The sequence below is a fragment of the Phyllostomus discolor genome, chromosome 14, assembly GCF_004126475.2.
Source record: "Phyllostomus discolor isolate MPI-MPIP mPhyDis1 chromosome 14, mPhyDis1.pri.v3, whole genome shotgun sequence".
NCBI classification, from domain to species: domain Eukaryota; kingdom Metazoa; phylum Chordata; class Mammalia; order Chiroptera; family Phyllostomidae; genus Phyllostomus; species Phyllostomus discolor.
This window is the reverse complement of record NC_040916.2, coordinates 16,205,419-16,220,711: the sequence shown is the minus strand read 5'-3', so window position 1 is coordinate 16,220,711 and position 15,293 is coordinate 16,205,419. Positions and strand designations below refer to the sequence as shown.

The following is a 15,293-nucleotide window of genomic DNA, read 5'->3' as shown; positions in this document are numbered from 1 at the left end:
AGTAAGAGTAAGTAAATACAGAATCTAAAACCCTAACATTTTCTTTCCATGAAAAATTGGCTCATCATCTTTGATTATAGCAGTCTTGTGGCATGTTGTACATTATTTGAAGTTTACACACTTCATTTGTTCTAGGATTGAACAGAAGCAAATGTGTTACAGTGCTTTTTGCTGTGATTTGCTTAAGCAGTTGGAAAAAGCCTGCCTGATTTGGGAGTCTGGATTTAGTAATTTCTAACTGAAATTCCTAACCTTGTTTGTATATGTTGTTACAGGAGTTTTATTGCAGAAATGACCATTTATATCAAGCAGCTGGGCAGAAGTAAGTGTTGCTGATACGCTGAGTCTTGTGTACTGAAGTAATAATTAGAGTCTGGGGTTACGTATACATGGGTTTTATTAATTGAAAGAGTACATGGTATAAGGTGGCATCTAGGGTATTTTAGAATTTAGTAATTATGAGAATTAGAGGGCACAGTTTTCCAATTTGCAGGTGAAAAGAAAATGATCAGGCTGGTGCTATATTTCAAAGGGTAAAAGATGGTAAGTTACCTAGGAGTCTACCAGTGTTGAAGAACTTTAAAATAATTTTTTCTTTGTGTATACAAGTATTCTTCCAGTTTGCTTAGGTAAAACTAGCTAGGTGAAATTCAGAAAAGGAGTAAACCGGATGAGAGGATTGGGAGGCAGAGGTGTAGCGTACGTTAGTCACGGAGCCCAGAGGAAAAGGTGAGACGGTTACCCCGAGAGACGAAGACTGGGTTGGGGTTGTTCATAAAGGAAGTAAAAAGACAGATACAGTGCGTGTGTTCTTTTGTGCAGGGACAGTGAGTTTAAACAGGCAACGTGTGGTGCTTCGAGGGTAGGCCCCGTGTGCCTTGTTTGGTCATAACAGATTTTGTGATTTTGAATATCCCACCTCACATCGCTGGAATTCAATTTAACTTACCCACGAATTGAGAGAAATGGCCTAAGATTTTTTCCAGCTTAAGAATTCTGCAACTGACATTCATGTTTCCAATTTCATATATGAGAGACTCTCCTGATAGATTAAAACCTTTGAATAAGTCCTCAAGAGATGGTGTTGAAATTTTTACCCTAGACTTTAAAAATAAGTCCTTTGAGTGGATGGGACGTTAAGGGAGGAGGACAGAGGCCGTCTGGCGCCTGTCGGCCCATCCATCGGACCATCAGAATGAATTCTACTAAACTGGCTAATTAGGCAGGAAGGACCTGTTCCCCTTCTTTGCCATCACTCCTAAAGCTGAATGATACCGGAGAGGAAACCTTTCTGTTAGCGTTTTCTTTTTTGTTTGTTTGTTTTTTAAGATTTTATTTGTTTACCTTTAGAGAGGGAAGGGAGGGAGAGAGAGAGAAACATCAATGTGTGGTTGCTGGGGGTTATGGCCTGCAACCCAGGCATGTACCCTGTCTGGGAATCGAACCTGGGACACTTTGGTTCCCAGCCCGCGCTCAGTCCACTGAGCTACACCAGCCAGGAGTGTTTTCTTTAAGAATATGATTAATACTAGCTTCAGCCTGGTGTCAGGATCAGCAAACTGCAGCCCCGTGGCCAGAGACAGCCCACGCCCTGTTTCATTTGAGTTGTGTTGGGATGCAGTTCTACTCGTTTGTTTGCATCAGCGGATAGCGAGCTTCTGTAAAGGGCCAGATTGCAAGTGTTGTAAGCTTTCCAGGTTACATATATCACATACTTCGTCATATTTGTACAACTGTAAAAACATAAAAAGTATTCCTAGTTCTTGGGCCTGTGGTTTGTCACACCCTAATTGAGACTGAGTGTGGATGGTTCCATGCTTGAAAGGCAGGGTTGGGTGGTTGTGACGGAGATCACGTGGCCTGCCAAGCCTGGAGTACTTACTACCCAGCTCTTTACAGAAGGAGACTGCAAACCCCTGGTGTCCGTTTTTATTTTTATTTTTTGCTTTTTGACCCTTTGCTTTTACAAAGTAAACTGTTTTCTTCTCCCCTTTTAATGTCATGATATTAATAATGACAACTTTTATTGAAGTAGATTATTTGTTTTCATAGTGATTATTTGTATGTGTCTTAGTATCAGCCAGTAATCAAGATGATTGGTTATTTAATTGATGTTATGGAAATTGCTTTTGGTTAGCAGTTAGGATGAAAAAGAACTTAGAACCCATTATGTACTCTGTATTATAGGGTGGCTTTTGTGCCTAAGCCCCTACTTGCTTATGAGATAAGATGTTTGTTTACTTAGATGAGTTAGTCTTCTGTCTTAGGTAATCTTGACCTTAAATTACAGGGATTTTTGCACGGGAACATGGATCAAATAAGAAACTGGCAGCACAGTCCTGTGCCCTGTCACTTGTCAGACAGCTCTACCACCTTGGAGTGATTGAAGCTTCCTCCGGACTTACTAAGAAGAAAGAAGGGGAGACGGTGAGTCTTTGGACTTGGTAGCTCAGAGAGATACTGTAATACTCAGTTTAGCTGTTGTGTAGGATTTGGCTGAAGAAGTTTATTTTGTAGGAGCAGGAGTCTTACCTTAAGAGATGGGAATGGTCTAGTCATCTGTGCCTGGCGGGTGGCTGTGGTCACAGTGGGCAGTGATCATGAAGCAATTCTTCCACAGAAGCGAACTGACTCATTGTTGGCTCCGGGAATATTGTAGACCTGGTGCTCACTGCAGACTCTTACCCCTGCTCTGGCAGATGTAAATAGTGTGCGTGTGGCATGATTTTCATGGTCGTTCTTTTTCTGTAGGTGGAGCCCTACAAAGTTAACATCTCACAAGATTTGGAGCATCAGCTGCAAAACATCGTTCAAGAGCTTAATCTTGAGATCCTACCCGCAGTAAGCATGCAGTTACTTAGTTCACCTTTGTATAGAAACTCTCAGTCAGACAAGCAGCTGGTATTGGTTTTTTTGTTTTCTTATTTTTTAATAGCCTGATGATCCTGCCGTGCCCGTCTTACTTAGCGTCCGCAAATTGGCCCACTTCGAGCCATCTCAGAGGCAGAACCAAATGGGAGTGGTTCCCTGGTCACCTCCGCAGTCCAACTGGAACCCTTGGACTAGCAGCAACATTGACGAGGGGCCCCTGGCTTATGTGAGTGCACCGTCGTTCCTGAGACTAGACTCTCGCACTTACTTTTGTGTCTGTTTCATTAGGGGTTCAGGTTGAAGATGGCTTACCTGCTTTTGTTTGACTGCTGCCTTCCCGTATTACAGGCTACTCCAGAACAAATAAGCATGGACCTCAAGAATGAATTGATGTACCAGTTGGACCAGGATCATGATTTGCAGGCTGTAAGTCTATGTGCTGTAATAGGCAGACGGTGCTCAGAGCATCAGAACTGTGTAGGTGTGGGTGGAAGGGCAGGGAAGAATACATTTGCCCTTTGTAGGAAAGTAGACAAAGGTAGTTACCACACAGCTCATCTGAGTTAGCATCAAAGGGCAGCAGTGCGAGTTAAGGGTGTGGGATTCCTGGTTAATGTAAGTGGAGAGATTTGGGGTAATAATTCTGTTTGATGTTTTTCAAATAAAACAGCATTAAAATGTTAGGAGAAGCAGAATGTGGATGGAATGTTCGGGGAGAAAGCAGGAAAGTAAGGATGTGGACGAGGCCATTAGGTAGATTCCTCAGAAATTCAGTGAGAAGGGACAATTCTATTAGATAAATAAATACCCTCATTTGTGAAAAAGTGTATTTTGAGTACTAAGCCAGAGGAGAGGAGTTTTTATAGAGATGGCAATTTATTTATTTGTTTAGGCAACAGGACACTTGCTTCTAATGTACATGTCGGTAGAAACTTGAGGTGTAACTTTCCTAATACAGATCTTGCAGGAGAGAGAGTTGCTGCCTGTGAAGAAATTTGAAAATGAAATCCTGGAAGCAATCAGTCAAAATTCAGTTGTCATTATCCGAGGAGCTACTGGGTGTGGTAAAACCACACAGGTTCCCCAGTTTATTCTCGATGACTATATCCAGAATGACCGGGCAGCCGAGTGTAATATTGTCGTGACCCAGGTAAGTCGTCGGCCTGCTAACTGTGTGTCTCATGTGGTTAGTGTGGAGGTGGCGATACCTAGAGGCCAGACTGTTCCTAATTTTTTGACCAACTCCCCTTTGTAGCCGCCTAAGGTTCTGAAAGTGGTAGAGCATCAGGATTTTTAAACTTAAACAAAATGTAAAAAGAACTTAAGTCCTTTTGTGTATCCTTCAGTGATAAACTAAACCAAACCACGTAGGAGATTCTTTTGTCTGGGCTGAAGGGTGTCTTTGGGCCCAGAATCAAACAGAGTAATTTCTCAAGTTCATATCCAAGTCTTGGTCCTTTCTATCTTATCACTTAGTAATTTTCAGTGGAAACAGATAATGGTTGACTTTTACAGAGTGCTTCCTATCACATTTCTGTCATTTCAGGACCTAGTTGTCCCTCATGTAAAAATAAACCCAAAATGGAGCCAGACATGTTTTGTGATGTCTGGTGCCTTAGAAATCATTTTATTGCTGCTCTGTTCTGTTACCGTGTATTTAAATACCCAGATAAGCAACAGAGGTAGAGTTCTGGGACCTGCACCCCTTCAGTTAGACAACTCCAAGAGAAGAGAAGTTGTTGCAGTTCTGGACAAATGTCAAGAGGGGTCACCAGAGAGGTGGGCCCTCGAATACTGCAAAAGAACAGTTCGAGACAGGCCTTCAGTTGCCTGTGGTGTGGAGAGCCACCCAGGGTCTGACACGCAGGGAACTCGATGAGTCCTCAGTGAGTACTAGCTATTTCATTTAACGTGCACACAGATGAAGAGGTGTGGAGAGACTGAGGCTGGGCCCCAGGCATGAGGAGTCAGATTGTGCAGAGAAGGTGAATCAGCGGGTGTGTGCAGTGAGAATGGGAAGGAAAGCTCATGTCCTGGGGAGGGCAATTGAAGTGTTCTGTTGGAATGACTTCACGTTGTTTCTTGCTTTCATCACCGGTACTTTCTAACTAGTTTCACTTAAATCAGTGATTGTTATTTTTACTACATTGTCCAATTACAACATAAAGCTACAACAATAAGGGGTAGTATGATTGGGAGTAAAGAAAATTTATATTACATCTAAAGTCATTTGGATGAATTTAGAAAAATAATTTAACTTCTCTGCGCTTTTTTTATCAGAATAAAAAATATCTGTTCTGAGGCACAAATAAAATAGTATATGCAACCATGGTATTTATTGTTGCATTACACAGCTATTAATTGCGATTATTCCAGAGGTCTCCATGGCCTTGGCCCTTTATGTTTATTTGTAGAATATAGAATATTTCCGTACACTATATAGTAGTTAAGAGAGAAATAGGTAAGCTGTATGTAGAAAGGTAGTTCTGCAGATATAGATGATGTTTTACTGGTGAGCCTGGCCTTGGGTTTATGCGCTGTGGGACCGTGTGTCGACTTGTTGGAAGCGCCGAAGGTCAAGGGAAAGGGGTGATGTATTCAAGGAATGCGCAGACAGTCTGAGCTGTCATCCGGTACACAGTCTGGGAAGGGATGGAACACTCACTGGTAGCCATTTACACTAAGCAGTATGCTCCACAAAATGCTTATCTTGTGAATATTTGTAATGAGAATTAGAAGGTCATTTTTAGTTGCCTTTTTCTATAAAAGGAATATGTAGTCATTGGGGAAAACATTTAGAAGTAGAGTAGATTTTAAAGAAAGCAGAGTCCACTCAGAATCCCACCATCCAGAAGTAATCACTTTTCCTGTGTGCCCTAACCGTTTGAGACTGCGGTGTAGGTACACTCTGTGTCCTCATCTTAACCCGCCCCCCTGTGTGGGCCGACACGGTGCGTGCGGTATTAGAGGAGCCGCATAATTTTTAGCAATTCGTAATCTATTTTATGCATATGCTCTTATTTTATTCTTAAGTGATAGGGATTTTTTAAGCATGTTTTTAATATTTTGGTATTGTCTATGCTAGGGTGAATACTTGTATATGCATCTTTATACATTCGTTTGTTTCATTGGAATAAATTCCTAGACATTGAGTTGTCTCAGATGGTGGGCATGCTTTAATTCCATGTACTTAGCTGTATTCCCCTCAGGAAAAAGCACAGATTTCTAGTCGACTCAATTATGAGTGAAAAAAACACTTGTCTCTTTGGTATGCATTTAAACATTTTTTTTGTTTTAAAGTCAGGTCTGTGGAAACTAGAAGTTGGTAAGTCAGAGAAATATACACAACATGGGTAGGAGATGGCAGGGTCGTTGTTTCCTTGCTGTTTGAATAGTCACCTTGATGTTGGTGGATTCTCTCCATACTCCAGGGGATTTAACTGATGTGGCTCCTGAAGGTGGGTGTTTAAAAAGCACCTCTAATGTTAATTTGTAACACCCTCTGTCGTGGATGACTCTCTTGAGTCTTTTAAGGCAGCCGTGCTTGGGGTCACAGTGAAGAACTGAGATAGATAGTGCTCGGGGACGATGCCATCTCCTGCCCATATTCACCTAGAAGGCTGAACTCTGCCCCAAGGTGATAAAAGCAACCCTGAGTACCCAAGAGTATCAAATACCCTACTGGGTTTTAAGTTCTAGAGCCAGGTATTTAGTAGAAATGTTGAGTACTGTAGGAAAGACAGAAGTAGAAGAAGGGGATAATAGTAGTATTGAGCATTTATACCTGTTGTTTATAGAATGCAAAGGACTTCTTGAAAGGCTCAGAAGACTTTTTTATAACTTTCAGTGGAATATCTTCCACATTTCCTGACATGTGAACTCTTCCTGACAGCAGAACTCTTCTTGATGGACAAATACAGAGCTCAGTTTTTCATGTAATGCTTTTTATTCAGGGTCACTGAGGTACAGTAGTGGTCAGTAAAAGCTAGCGTAGTTTAGTAAGTCAAGGCACATGAATCAGACAGAATGTTGCTTAGAATATAAGCTCAGGAAAATTCAACACTCTGTTGAAAAAGGCATCTTTTAATCCTTTATCTTTGCCTAGGATAAATGTGGGCTGAGTGATTGTACACTTGAACCTGTATTTGTTACTAGCCCCATACCCTAATGGACTCTTGTATTAGGGATATAGAAGATAATCATGTTTTGTAATTAATTCAAAGTTCTAGTGAAGTTACTATGTGGGTTTTGGTTTTTTTTTTTTTTTTTTTTTTTTAGATTCTGTCAGCCTCTGATTTCCTAAGTAGTTACATCATAATCTGGGACATCTTCATATAGATACTTAACTAGATACAAAACTCAGGAAAAGTTTTCTTAAGCAAGAAACTCAAATATAAACTGTCATCAGGAACTCGGACAAAGTCAGATTCAAAGCAGCTTAGAAGCATTCAGTCTTTATAATCTGCATGCACCTCCATGCCCTTAGGGCATAGTACCCAGCAAGTGAATATTGCTTTGCATACTTAGAAGTTATGGAACACCTAGAAAAGTTTTCAGAAAAATCAGGGCCCAACACTTCAAACATTAACCCGTAGCAGCCCCCTTAGGATTCAGCGTGTGTAAATGTGTCTTTGCCGTGGTAGGCACTTACAAGGAAAGCCCCCCAAGAGCGCTCTCTCCCCTCCCTACTGGGAAACCACTCTGGATATCATAACAGTTGAGGCCAGTGGGGAAGTTGTTTTTTGTTTTTTAATCTTGGGATCACTTTATATGCAAAATGAAAAACAGCATTTTTAAATGTCTGCCATAGAATTATGTAGTCTTTTTTTTTTTTGTCCTGAAGTTTTTTAAAGACTTTAGAGCGTCCTAAAGATATCATTGCTGTTACTGTTGATTACTGAGCTTGCAGTGGGACACACTTACTCTAATAACTCAGTAACCCTGTAAGCAAGTATACTTGTAATTTCGTAGCTTTTAAGTCACTTTCTCTCTTTTTTTTTTTTTTTTTGGCCTCAGCCCAGGAGAATCAGTGCCGTGTCGGTGGCAGAGCGCGTGGCCTACGAGAGAGGAGAGGAGCCCGGGAAGAGCTGCGGCTACAGTGTGCGGTTTGAGTCTATACTGCCCCGCCCTCACGCCAGCATCATGTTTTGTACTGTAGGTCAGTGCTGTGTTTCATTTTGGTCTTCATTGGGGGGTTATATTGTGCTATTTTTTTTTTTTATGAAAACTCGGTAGTATCACAGAATGGCTGGAAATAATAAATCAAGGAGCCAGTCTCAGAATTCTTGTTTACGCAGAACTTCGGGAGCATGACACACCTGCTGGGCACAGTAGCTTAGAAAAAGTGAAATCAGCTTAGGCACTGCATTGCATCTCTGAATTCTCTTTTCGTTAAACACGTATCTCTCAGAGTACACCGTTACCTCTTAAGTAATTTTAAGTATGCAGATGATTATTTCTTTCTTAAAATGCTGTCGAGGTTATACTAGTTGATTGTTGTATTAGCAGAGTTGGTTGTCTAGAAGTTTGTCTCCACTTGTCTCCCTCCTTAATCAGTATGGAAACTCACCTTCAGTCGTGGCTCTGGTTTTCTTTCCAAGGTGTGCTCCTGAGAAAACTGGAGGCAGGCATCCGCGGGATCAGTCACGTGATTGTGGATGAGATACACGAACGAGATATCAATGTAAGTAACTGAGCCCCTGGCAAGGGCCCAGCACGGATATTCTGAATGAAAATAAGTCCAAATGGAACGTCTGCTTTCACTTTCTTTCTGAGCTGCTTGCATCTTCTATCAAAGCCACGGACTTAATAGTCACTAAGATGTTGGGCGTCTTTTTTGGTGAAGCCATTAAACCCTTTTATCTTTGTTAAACTCACAGCATCCTGGAAGTAAAGACCTCTTACTGCAAAGTAAATATAATTGCAGTGATCAGTGAGAGCTAGCATGCGCACACTTACCCATTGAAATGGGTGTGTGTGCAGCAGGAGACACGAATGTGAATGCTCACAATAGCAGATGCTCACAATAGTGGAATCCTGGAAACAACCTAGAAACCTGCAGTAGGTACCGCCACATACCTGCTGGTGAATCAGCGGGTGTGTTCACACATGGGGATGTCACACAGTCATTAGAGTAGCTGTAGAAGCGTGGATGAATCTCAGCAGTGCTGTAGTATGAGAGAAGGGGAATCCCCAAAGATCATGTAAAATATATACTCCCATAAAGTTCAGGAAAAGTAAACTTAAAAACGTATATAAGTATCTGTATAGATGAGATGAAAGCTGTGTGTACTAAAAGGAACACAAACAAAAGGTGTAGCGTGGTGGTTTTCTGCAGCTGGGGAGGTGGGGTGATGGGCTCAAGGTCTGCACAGCTAGAGAGGAGTTTTATCAGAGTTCGAGCTGATTTTTTATTAAATAATGAATGTCTTGGCCAATATGGTGTTTGAATGAACCAGCTAGGACCTTTTCATCGGTTTTAAGATTTGCTTTATATGTGATTAGTTAACTGATTTTTGGCTCATCGTTGGTTTTTCCGTTTTTCTAGTTGAAGTTTGTGTGCCTACAAATGTAAATTTTACTGAAAATTTTGAGATAAAGTCTTTGCTGGCATTTATGTCTTTTTCCTTTTCCTTATCCAAATAGCACTCATCTTTAATTCCCACAGGTATTAGCCTAGGACTATTATTTAAAATACCGTTACCACATTGCACTGTAACCCTGTATATTAGGCTTCTAAAAGTCACCTGAGAAACTGAAATCTTCTGGGTGCATCTTACTAGCAAGGACTTCCTAATGCAATTTTTTTGTTTGTGTTTGAACAGACAGACTTCCTTCTAGTAGTGCTGCGCGACGTGGTTCAGGCTTATCCTGAAGTTCGCATTGTTCTCATGTCTGCTACTATCGACACCACCATGTTCTGTGATTATTTCTTTAGTTGCCCCATCATTGAAGTTTATGGGAGGACTTTCCCAGTTCAAGGTAAATCATGTGGGGGTGGGTTGGGAGGGTATCTCTTGTGCTCTTCAGGAGCATAATTCATTAGTTTCTTAATTTTGGAGATGAAGAAAATGTCCTTTGTAGGTTAAAGGATGTTAAAATACAGGCCAAATTAGTATCAGATGTATCACAGCATCGTTGCGGTCTTTAGTCAAGCAGGGGTGGGGACAGTGTAAGGAGAGAACAAGTTTCATTCACTACATGCAGAGTTTGCGTAGCTAGTAAATGTCCTGCCCTTTGTAGCCAAACTTTTAAAGTTATTACAGTCGAGGGTAAATCAATATGATCTGTAAGTGGTTGTGGTAAATTCTGTTAAAAGTTGAAGCAACCAGGATCAAATTAAGACAATTTTTCTTAGAGCCAGAGCAGGCAGACTTTTGAAATGAGAGGAAGGTATTTCAAGGTCAAGTATTTCAATAGTTATATTCTGATGGTTATAATCAAATCTTTACTTTTAAAAGATTTTTGTTACCACTATTTTCTAGTAGCTTGGGTTAAAACAGTAAATTATGGCACGGTCTAATTGAGGGCATATAAGTAAGTTATAGAGTATGCCATATTGGTATGAAATGAATGAATATTTCAGGATGCTGATACAGGTAGCTCTGAAATAAATACCAGTGTAGGAACTTTCAGTCAAGATGGAGGCATAGGTAAACGTGGCTCACCTCCTCACACAACCACATCAGAATTGCAACTAAACTCTAGAACAGCCATCGCTCAGAACTGTCAGAAGTGGAGTTGAATGGAAGTCTGACAGCTACAGAATCAGATAAACCATGTCAATCCAGACTGGTGGGAGGGGCGGAGATGTGGAGTTGGCTGGTCCCACATACATATGTGGATAAAAATTCGGGAGGAATGTCTTGGGAGCGAGGAGTCCCAGCTCCCCACCAAGGCCCCCAGGCCAGGGGTCCAGTGCCAGGAAGACAAGTCTCCACAACTTCTGGTTGCAAAAACCAGCAGGGACTGAGTCAGTGGAACAAACTGCTAGATAAAAATGTGTGTGTTCCCAGCGCTTTCTGCTGAGCAGTCCTAGACATAACTACACCCCAGTAGCAAGGAACATGCCAACACCCAGATCTTATTTTCAATACCATCTTCCAGTTAAAGCATCAGACATCCATGGAGAAATTGCTGATTCTAAGATTAAGGCAGGGGCTATTCAGGATGAGCCTGGAGTGTTTTGTAGTGCCAGAAAGTAAGGAAGTGCTTGAAAAGAAAACACACAGCGATGGAGAAGAGGGACTTAGGAGCCAACGGGGGAGAGAGCTCCATGGCCAAGGCTGCAATAGTTTGAGCAAAAGAAAAGTAACAACATTAGCTTATAACTCTGTAAAATAACAGTCTTGAATCTATATGATAGCTAAATAAGTAAATGGATAATATAGACAAATCTCTCATACAGAATAATTCCAAAATACGTATGTAGATAGATACTCTCCCCTAAAAAAGTGGGCTTGCCTAGCTGGGCGGCTCAGCTGTAGCAGCATCCGGAAGACCGAAGGGTCTCTGTTCTGTTCCCAGTCCGGGCATGTGTGAGAGGCAACAGACAGATGTTTCTCTCATGGAGATGTTTCCCTCTCTCTCCCTCCTTTCCCTTCTCCAGTGTGCCCTCTGGTGGGTGTTTAAAAAAAAAAGTGAGGCTTAACTCCTTGTCCCTAGCGTGTGCTGTACTTCGTGACTTGTTTCCAAAGAGCAAAGTATGGAAAGGGGGAAGCAAGTGTAACTTGACAGTGGAGTAACTTGGCAAATGCTGTCTCGGGTGATCAAGTTTTTAACAACATCCGTAACAAGTCATGGTGACCATGTGCACCTCGGATATGTGACGGGACTGGCAGCTTGGGCTCTGGGGGCTTAGAGGGCAAGCAAATGTTTAGATGATGGGACACCTCTGGGCCTATCAGAGGACCTCAGGAACATGATTGGTCAGCAGATGTTCCAGCAGATTACCTGAGTGGAACTCATTTTACGTGCACACCCTTCTAGGGGAAGGATGGGCCGTGGCATATATTGTATTGTTATTCCTTTTTATGTGTAACTGCCACGCCGTGGGGAGTGTATAACCCGTGCATGTGCACAGCAGGCGTTCTCTGAGTGTTTGATTGGACTTTGTATGTAGAGGGTGCCCCGACTTGGCTTTGCACAACTCCCCTTTTGGTTGTTAGAGATGGGAACACTGAGTTAGATCAGGAAAGAGAGGCATTGACACTGGAATGTCTTGGTAGTTGGGAAGAACCCGGTTGGTGGGTATTAGGTAATTGTGAATTATGAATTAGAAAGTGAGTTTCAAGACTGCTCCATTCTGAAAGGTGGTAGTACTTACTGGACTGGGTTGTCCTTGCAGAGTACTTTCTGGAAGACTGCATTCAGATGACCCACTTTGTCCCTCCGCCGAAGGACAAGAAGAAGAAGGATAAGGATGATGACTGTGGTGAGGAGGACGATGTAAGTGAACCTCATGGAGGATTTTTTTTTTTTTTTTAAGATTTTTCATTTCTTTTTAGACGGGAAAGGAGGAAAAAAAACATCAAGGTGTGGTTGCCTCTCACACGCCCCCTACTGGGGACCTCTCCTGCAACCCAGATATGTGCCCTGACTGGGAATTGAACCAGCAACCCTTTGGTTCACAGGCCAGTGCTCAATCCACTGAGCCACACCAGCCAGGGTTCATGAAGAATTTTTAATGCGGGCACATTGTTGTTACATAGAAGAGAATGGATTTTAGTAAAAACATGCAGTAAGTTAGCATTATAGAAAACTTCTTAAAAAACTGACTATAATACCTATCTTTGAGTGGATAGTGTCACTCCAGAGAATTTCGTGTTCAGTGACAGGCTCTTTGCATAGCATGAGTTAAATAATCTCTGGCAAAAAGGTCAGAAGAAAAAGAAGAGAAACAGTAAGATGTTTAAGGGGCGTAGCACCTGGGTCACTGACCGGTGGAAAGGCAGAACTCGATGCCCCGCCCAGATTTGCTAAATCAGAACCTGGTTGTCACCAGCTGTCCCGGCCGTCTGTGCACGCAGTGCAGCCTAAGGAGCAGCAGCGTTAGCCTAGACAGGTGACAGCATTATCACATGGAGGAAGTCACGAACTAGGGAGTGATGAGGGACTTTCTTCATAGGAAGAAAATCGTATTGTTATAGCACTTATTTTATAGTGCTGTAGAGTTGGGTCAACAGTAAGATAAAAATTCATCTTGGAGCTCGTATTTGAACAGAATGAATAATGTAGGACAACCAGCAATGCAGAATTTAATAGCAAATAAACCTGGGATTGGATATTGTTAATCGAAGACCCAAGGATGTAAATGAATAGTAAATTAGAATGTTTATCAGGGGAAAAAAAGCCCAGTTGTAACAACTTTGTCATTACTGAATGCTTCGTTTCTCGTTGATTCTAAGGCAGACTTTTCACATTATTTCAGAAATAGATGAAAGTGATCAAGTCTCTGCCTGCAGTTCACTCATTTAAGAATTAAAGGACTTCCTGTGTGGTATGCAGTGAGCCTGGGAATCACACAGGAATGCATTTTGTGTGGGTAAACTTTATGATAAGTGATGCACACAGGATCATACTGATCAGCAAGGAAATTATTTTTGAAGAAAGAGGAGTTTACAGTCAGCCATAAGAGAAAAATACTCAGTAGAAGGAGCCATTAGAAGTTGAAGAATCAAATGTAAGAGTTTGTGCTTGAAATTTAGTCATGTCCTATGGGAAATACTGGTCAGTTAGATATATTCAGTATATCAACATGCAACGGTTCTCCATTTCTGGACATTAAATCTCTTCTGTATACCAGAAAGGACTAGTCAGCCGGAACGGAGGACACTAGGTGTCATTTGAATATTAGGACAAACGTAGGAAGGAGACTAACCTCATGAGCTGCAGCGCGCAGTCCCAGACCTTCCTCCCTCGTTTGCAGGCGAACTGCAACCTGATCTGTGGCGACGATTACGGCCCAGAAACGCGAATGAGCATGGCTCAGCTGAATGAGAAGGAAACGTCTTTCGAGCTCATCGAGGCCCTGCTGAAGTACATCGAGACCCTCAACGTCCCTGGAGCCGTGCTGGTCTTTCTGCCGGGCTGGAATTTGATTTACACTATGCAGAAGTACTTGGAAATGAATCCACACTTCGGTACGAGCCTTTGAATTCTCACATGTTTGAGAGAGAAAAGGAACATTTTTGCTTGTGTCTTAGCCAGTATGTGAAAACAAAATTTAGCATGTCCATTTTTAAATAACTATGCATAATGGAGAGCAGTTTTTGAACTCGGCTTCTGTTCTTAGGCCTTGACCTGTCCGTCTTGTTACAGGAAGCCAGAGGTATCAGATCCTGCCTCTGCATTCTCAGATCCCTCGGGAGGAGCAGCGCAAAGTGTTCGACCCGGTGCCGGTGGGGGTGACCAAGGTAAAGAACGGACGTTCTGGTTACGGCGTGTGTGTGGCGTGGGCACTGAACAGATGTCATTGGCCTGCAAAGGGCCATTAAAAAATTGCAGTCTGCCTAAACTGAGGGAAGAAAAAGATCTTCTCTCTGAGTTTAGTCAGTGGCTGAGTGATATTTTTTTGTTACCTACTCAGTGGCTGAGTGATATTTTTAAGACTTCTGTAATTCTCTTGTCATTTGTCACAAAAGTAAATAAGTCTTTTCAAGTACATAATGGGAAAATCCTGAAGTGTAATTTTTCTTACTGTTGTTGCTTCACAGGTGATTTTGTCCACGAATATCGCTGAGACAAGCATCACCATAAACGATGTTGTCTACGTCATTGACTCCTGCAAGTGAGCTCCCTAGGGACCTACCTGCCTGGGATCAATCTTAGAATGTTCCGTGTGGCATCTCCTGTCAGTTAACAGACACAGAAACACCTTATTTTTAAATTCCCGTGTTCTTACACCATCAAAGTTACTGTGTATTTGTAAATACTGGGTTATAGGCTAATTAATTCCTCTTGATACTGGTCATCACAAATCAGGGAAGTGACATAGCTTAATACTCTTAACTTCCGGCTGATTCCCACTGCTCTCATCTGTAGGTGTTTTTGCTCATTGCCGTTTCCAGGTGTTTCTTGACAACTTCCATACAGTAGGATGCTGTTTGGTGTGGCACATGACAGATGTCCTACCTATACTGTAGGACTCTCACTTCAGAGCTAACAGATTTCATATTTGGTGTGAGATGAGCCTGGGAAATACTCAGAGTGTCACTGTGTATAGATAAAGTGCTTATGTGGTAATCGATGCACAGGACAAAAAAGTCAAAGTTGGTTATCTGGCCAGCTGTGGCCCCTCTTCTCTGTATGGTCCTCAGCCAGCCTGGCAAGATTCGCCAATGCCCAGTTTTGGGAATGGCGATAGTGTGCAGCCCTTTCCTGCCCGTCCCAGTCAGCTCGCCCCAGCCACCTGCGTGTGACGG

General features: G+C 42.1%; 1 protein-coding gene across 3 annotated transcripts in view; it reads left to right on the top strand.

Moving 5' to 3' along the window:
- Positions 1 to 15,293, top strand: part of DHX9 (DExH-box helicase 9) — a 42,732-nt gene that overhangs the window by 15,815 nt on the left and 11,624 nt on the right. For all 3 annotated transcript variants that reach the window (XM_028530616.2, XM_036015520.1, XM_028530619.2), the window contains exons 7-19: positions 276 to 322; positions 2,291 to 2,427; positions 2,752 to 2,841; positions 2,936 to 3,097; positions 3,220 to 3,297; positions 3,830 to 4,021; positions 7,888 to 8,029; positions 8,472 to 8,554; positions 9,696 to 9,852; positions 12,218 to 12,318; positions 13,799 to 14,012; positions 14,191 to 14,285; positions 14,586 to 14,659. In XM_028530616.2, coding sequence (XP_028386417.1) covers positions 276 to 322; positions 2,291 to 2,427; positions 2,752 to 2,841; positions 2,936 to 3,097; positions 3,220 to 3,297; positions 3,830 to 4,021; positions 7,888 to 8,029; positions 8,472 to 8,554; positions 9,696 to 9,852; positions 12,218 to 12,318; positions 13,799 to 14,012; positions 14,191 to 14,285; positions 14,586 to 14,659 — 1,572 coding nt within the window. The remainder of the gene's footprint in view (positions 1 to 275; positions 323 to 2,290; positions 2,428 to 2,751; positions 2,842 to 2,935; positions 3,098 to 3,219; positions 3,298 to 3,829; positions 4,022 to 7,887; positions 8,030 to 8,471; positions 8,555 to 9,695; positions 9,853 to 12,217; positions 12,319 to 13,798; positions 14,013 to 14,190; positions 14,286 to 14,585; positions 14,660 to 15,293) is intronic.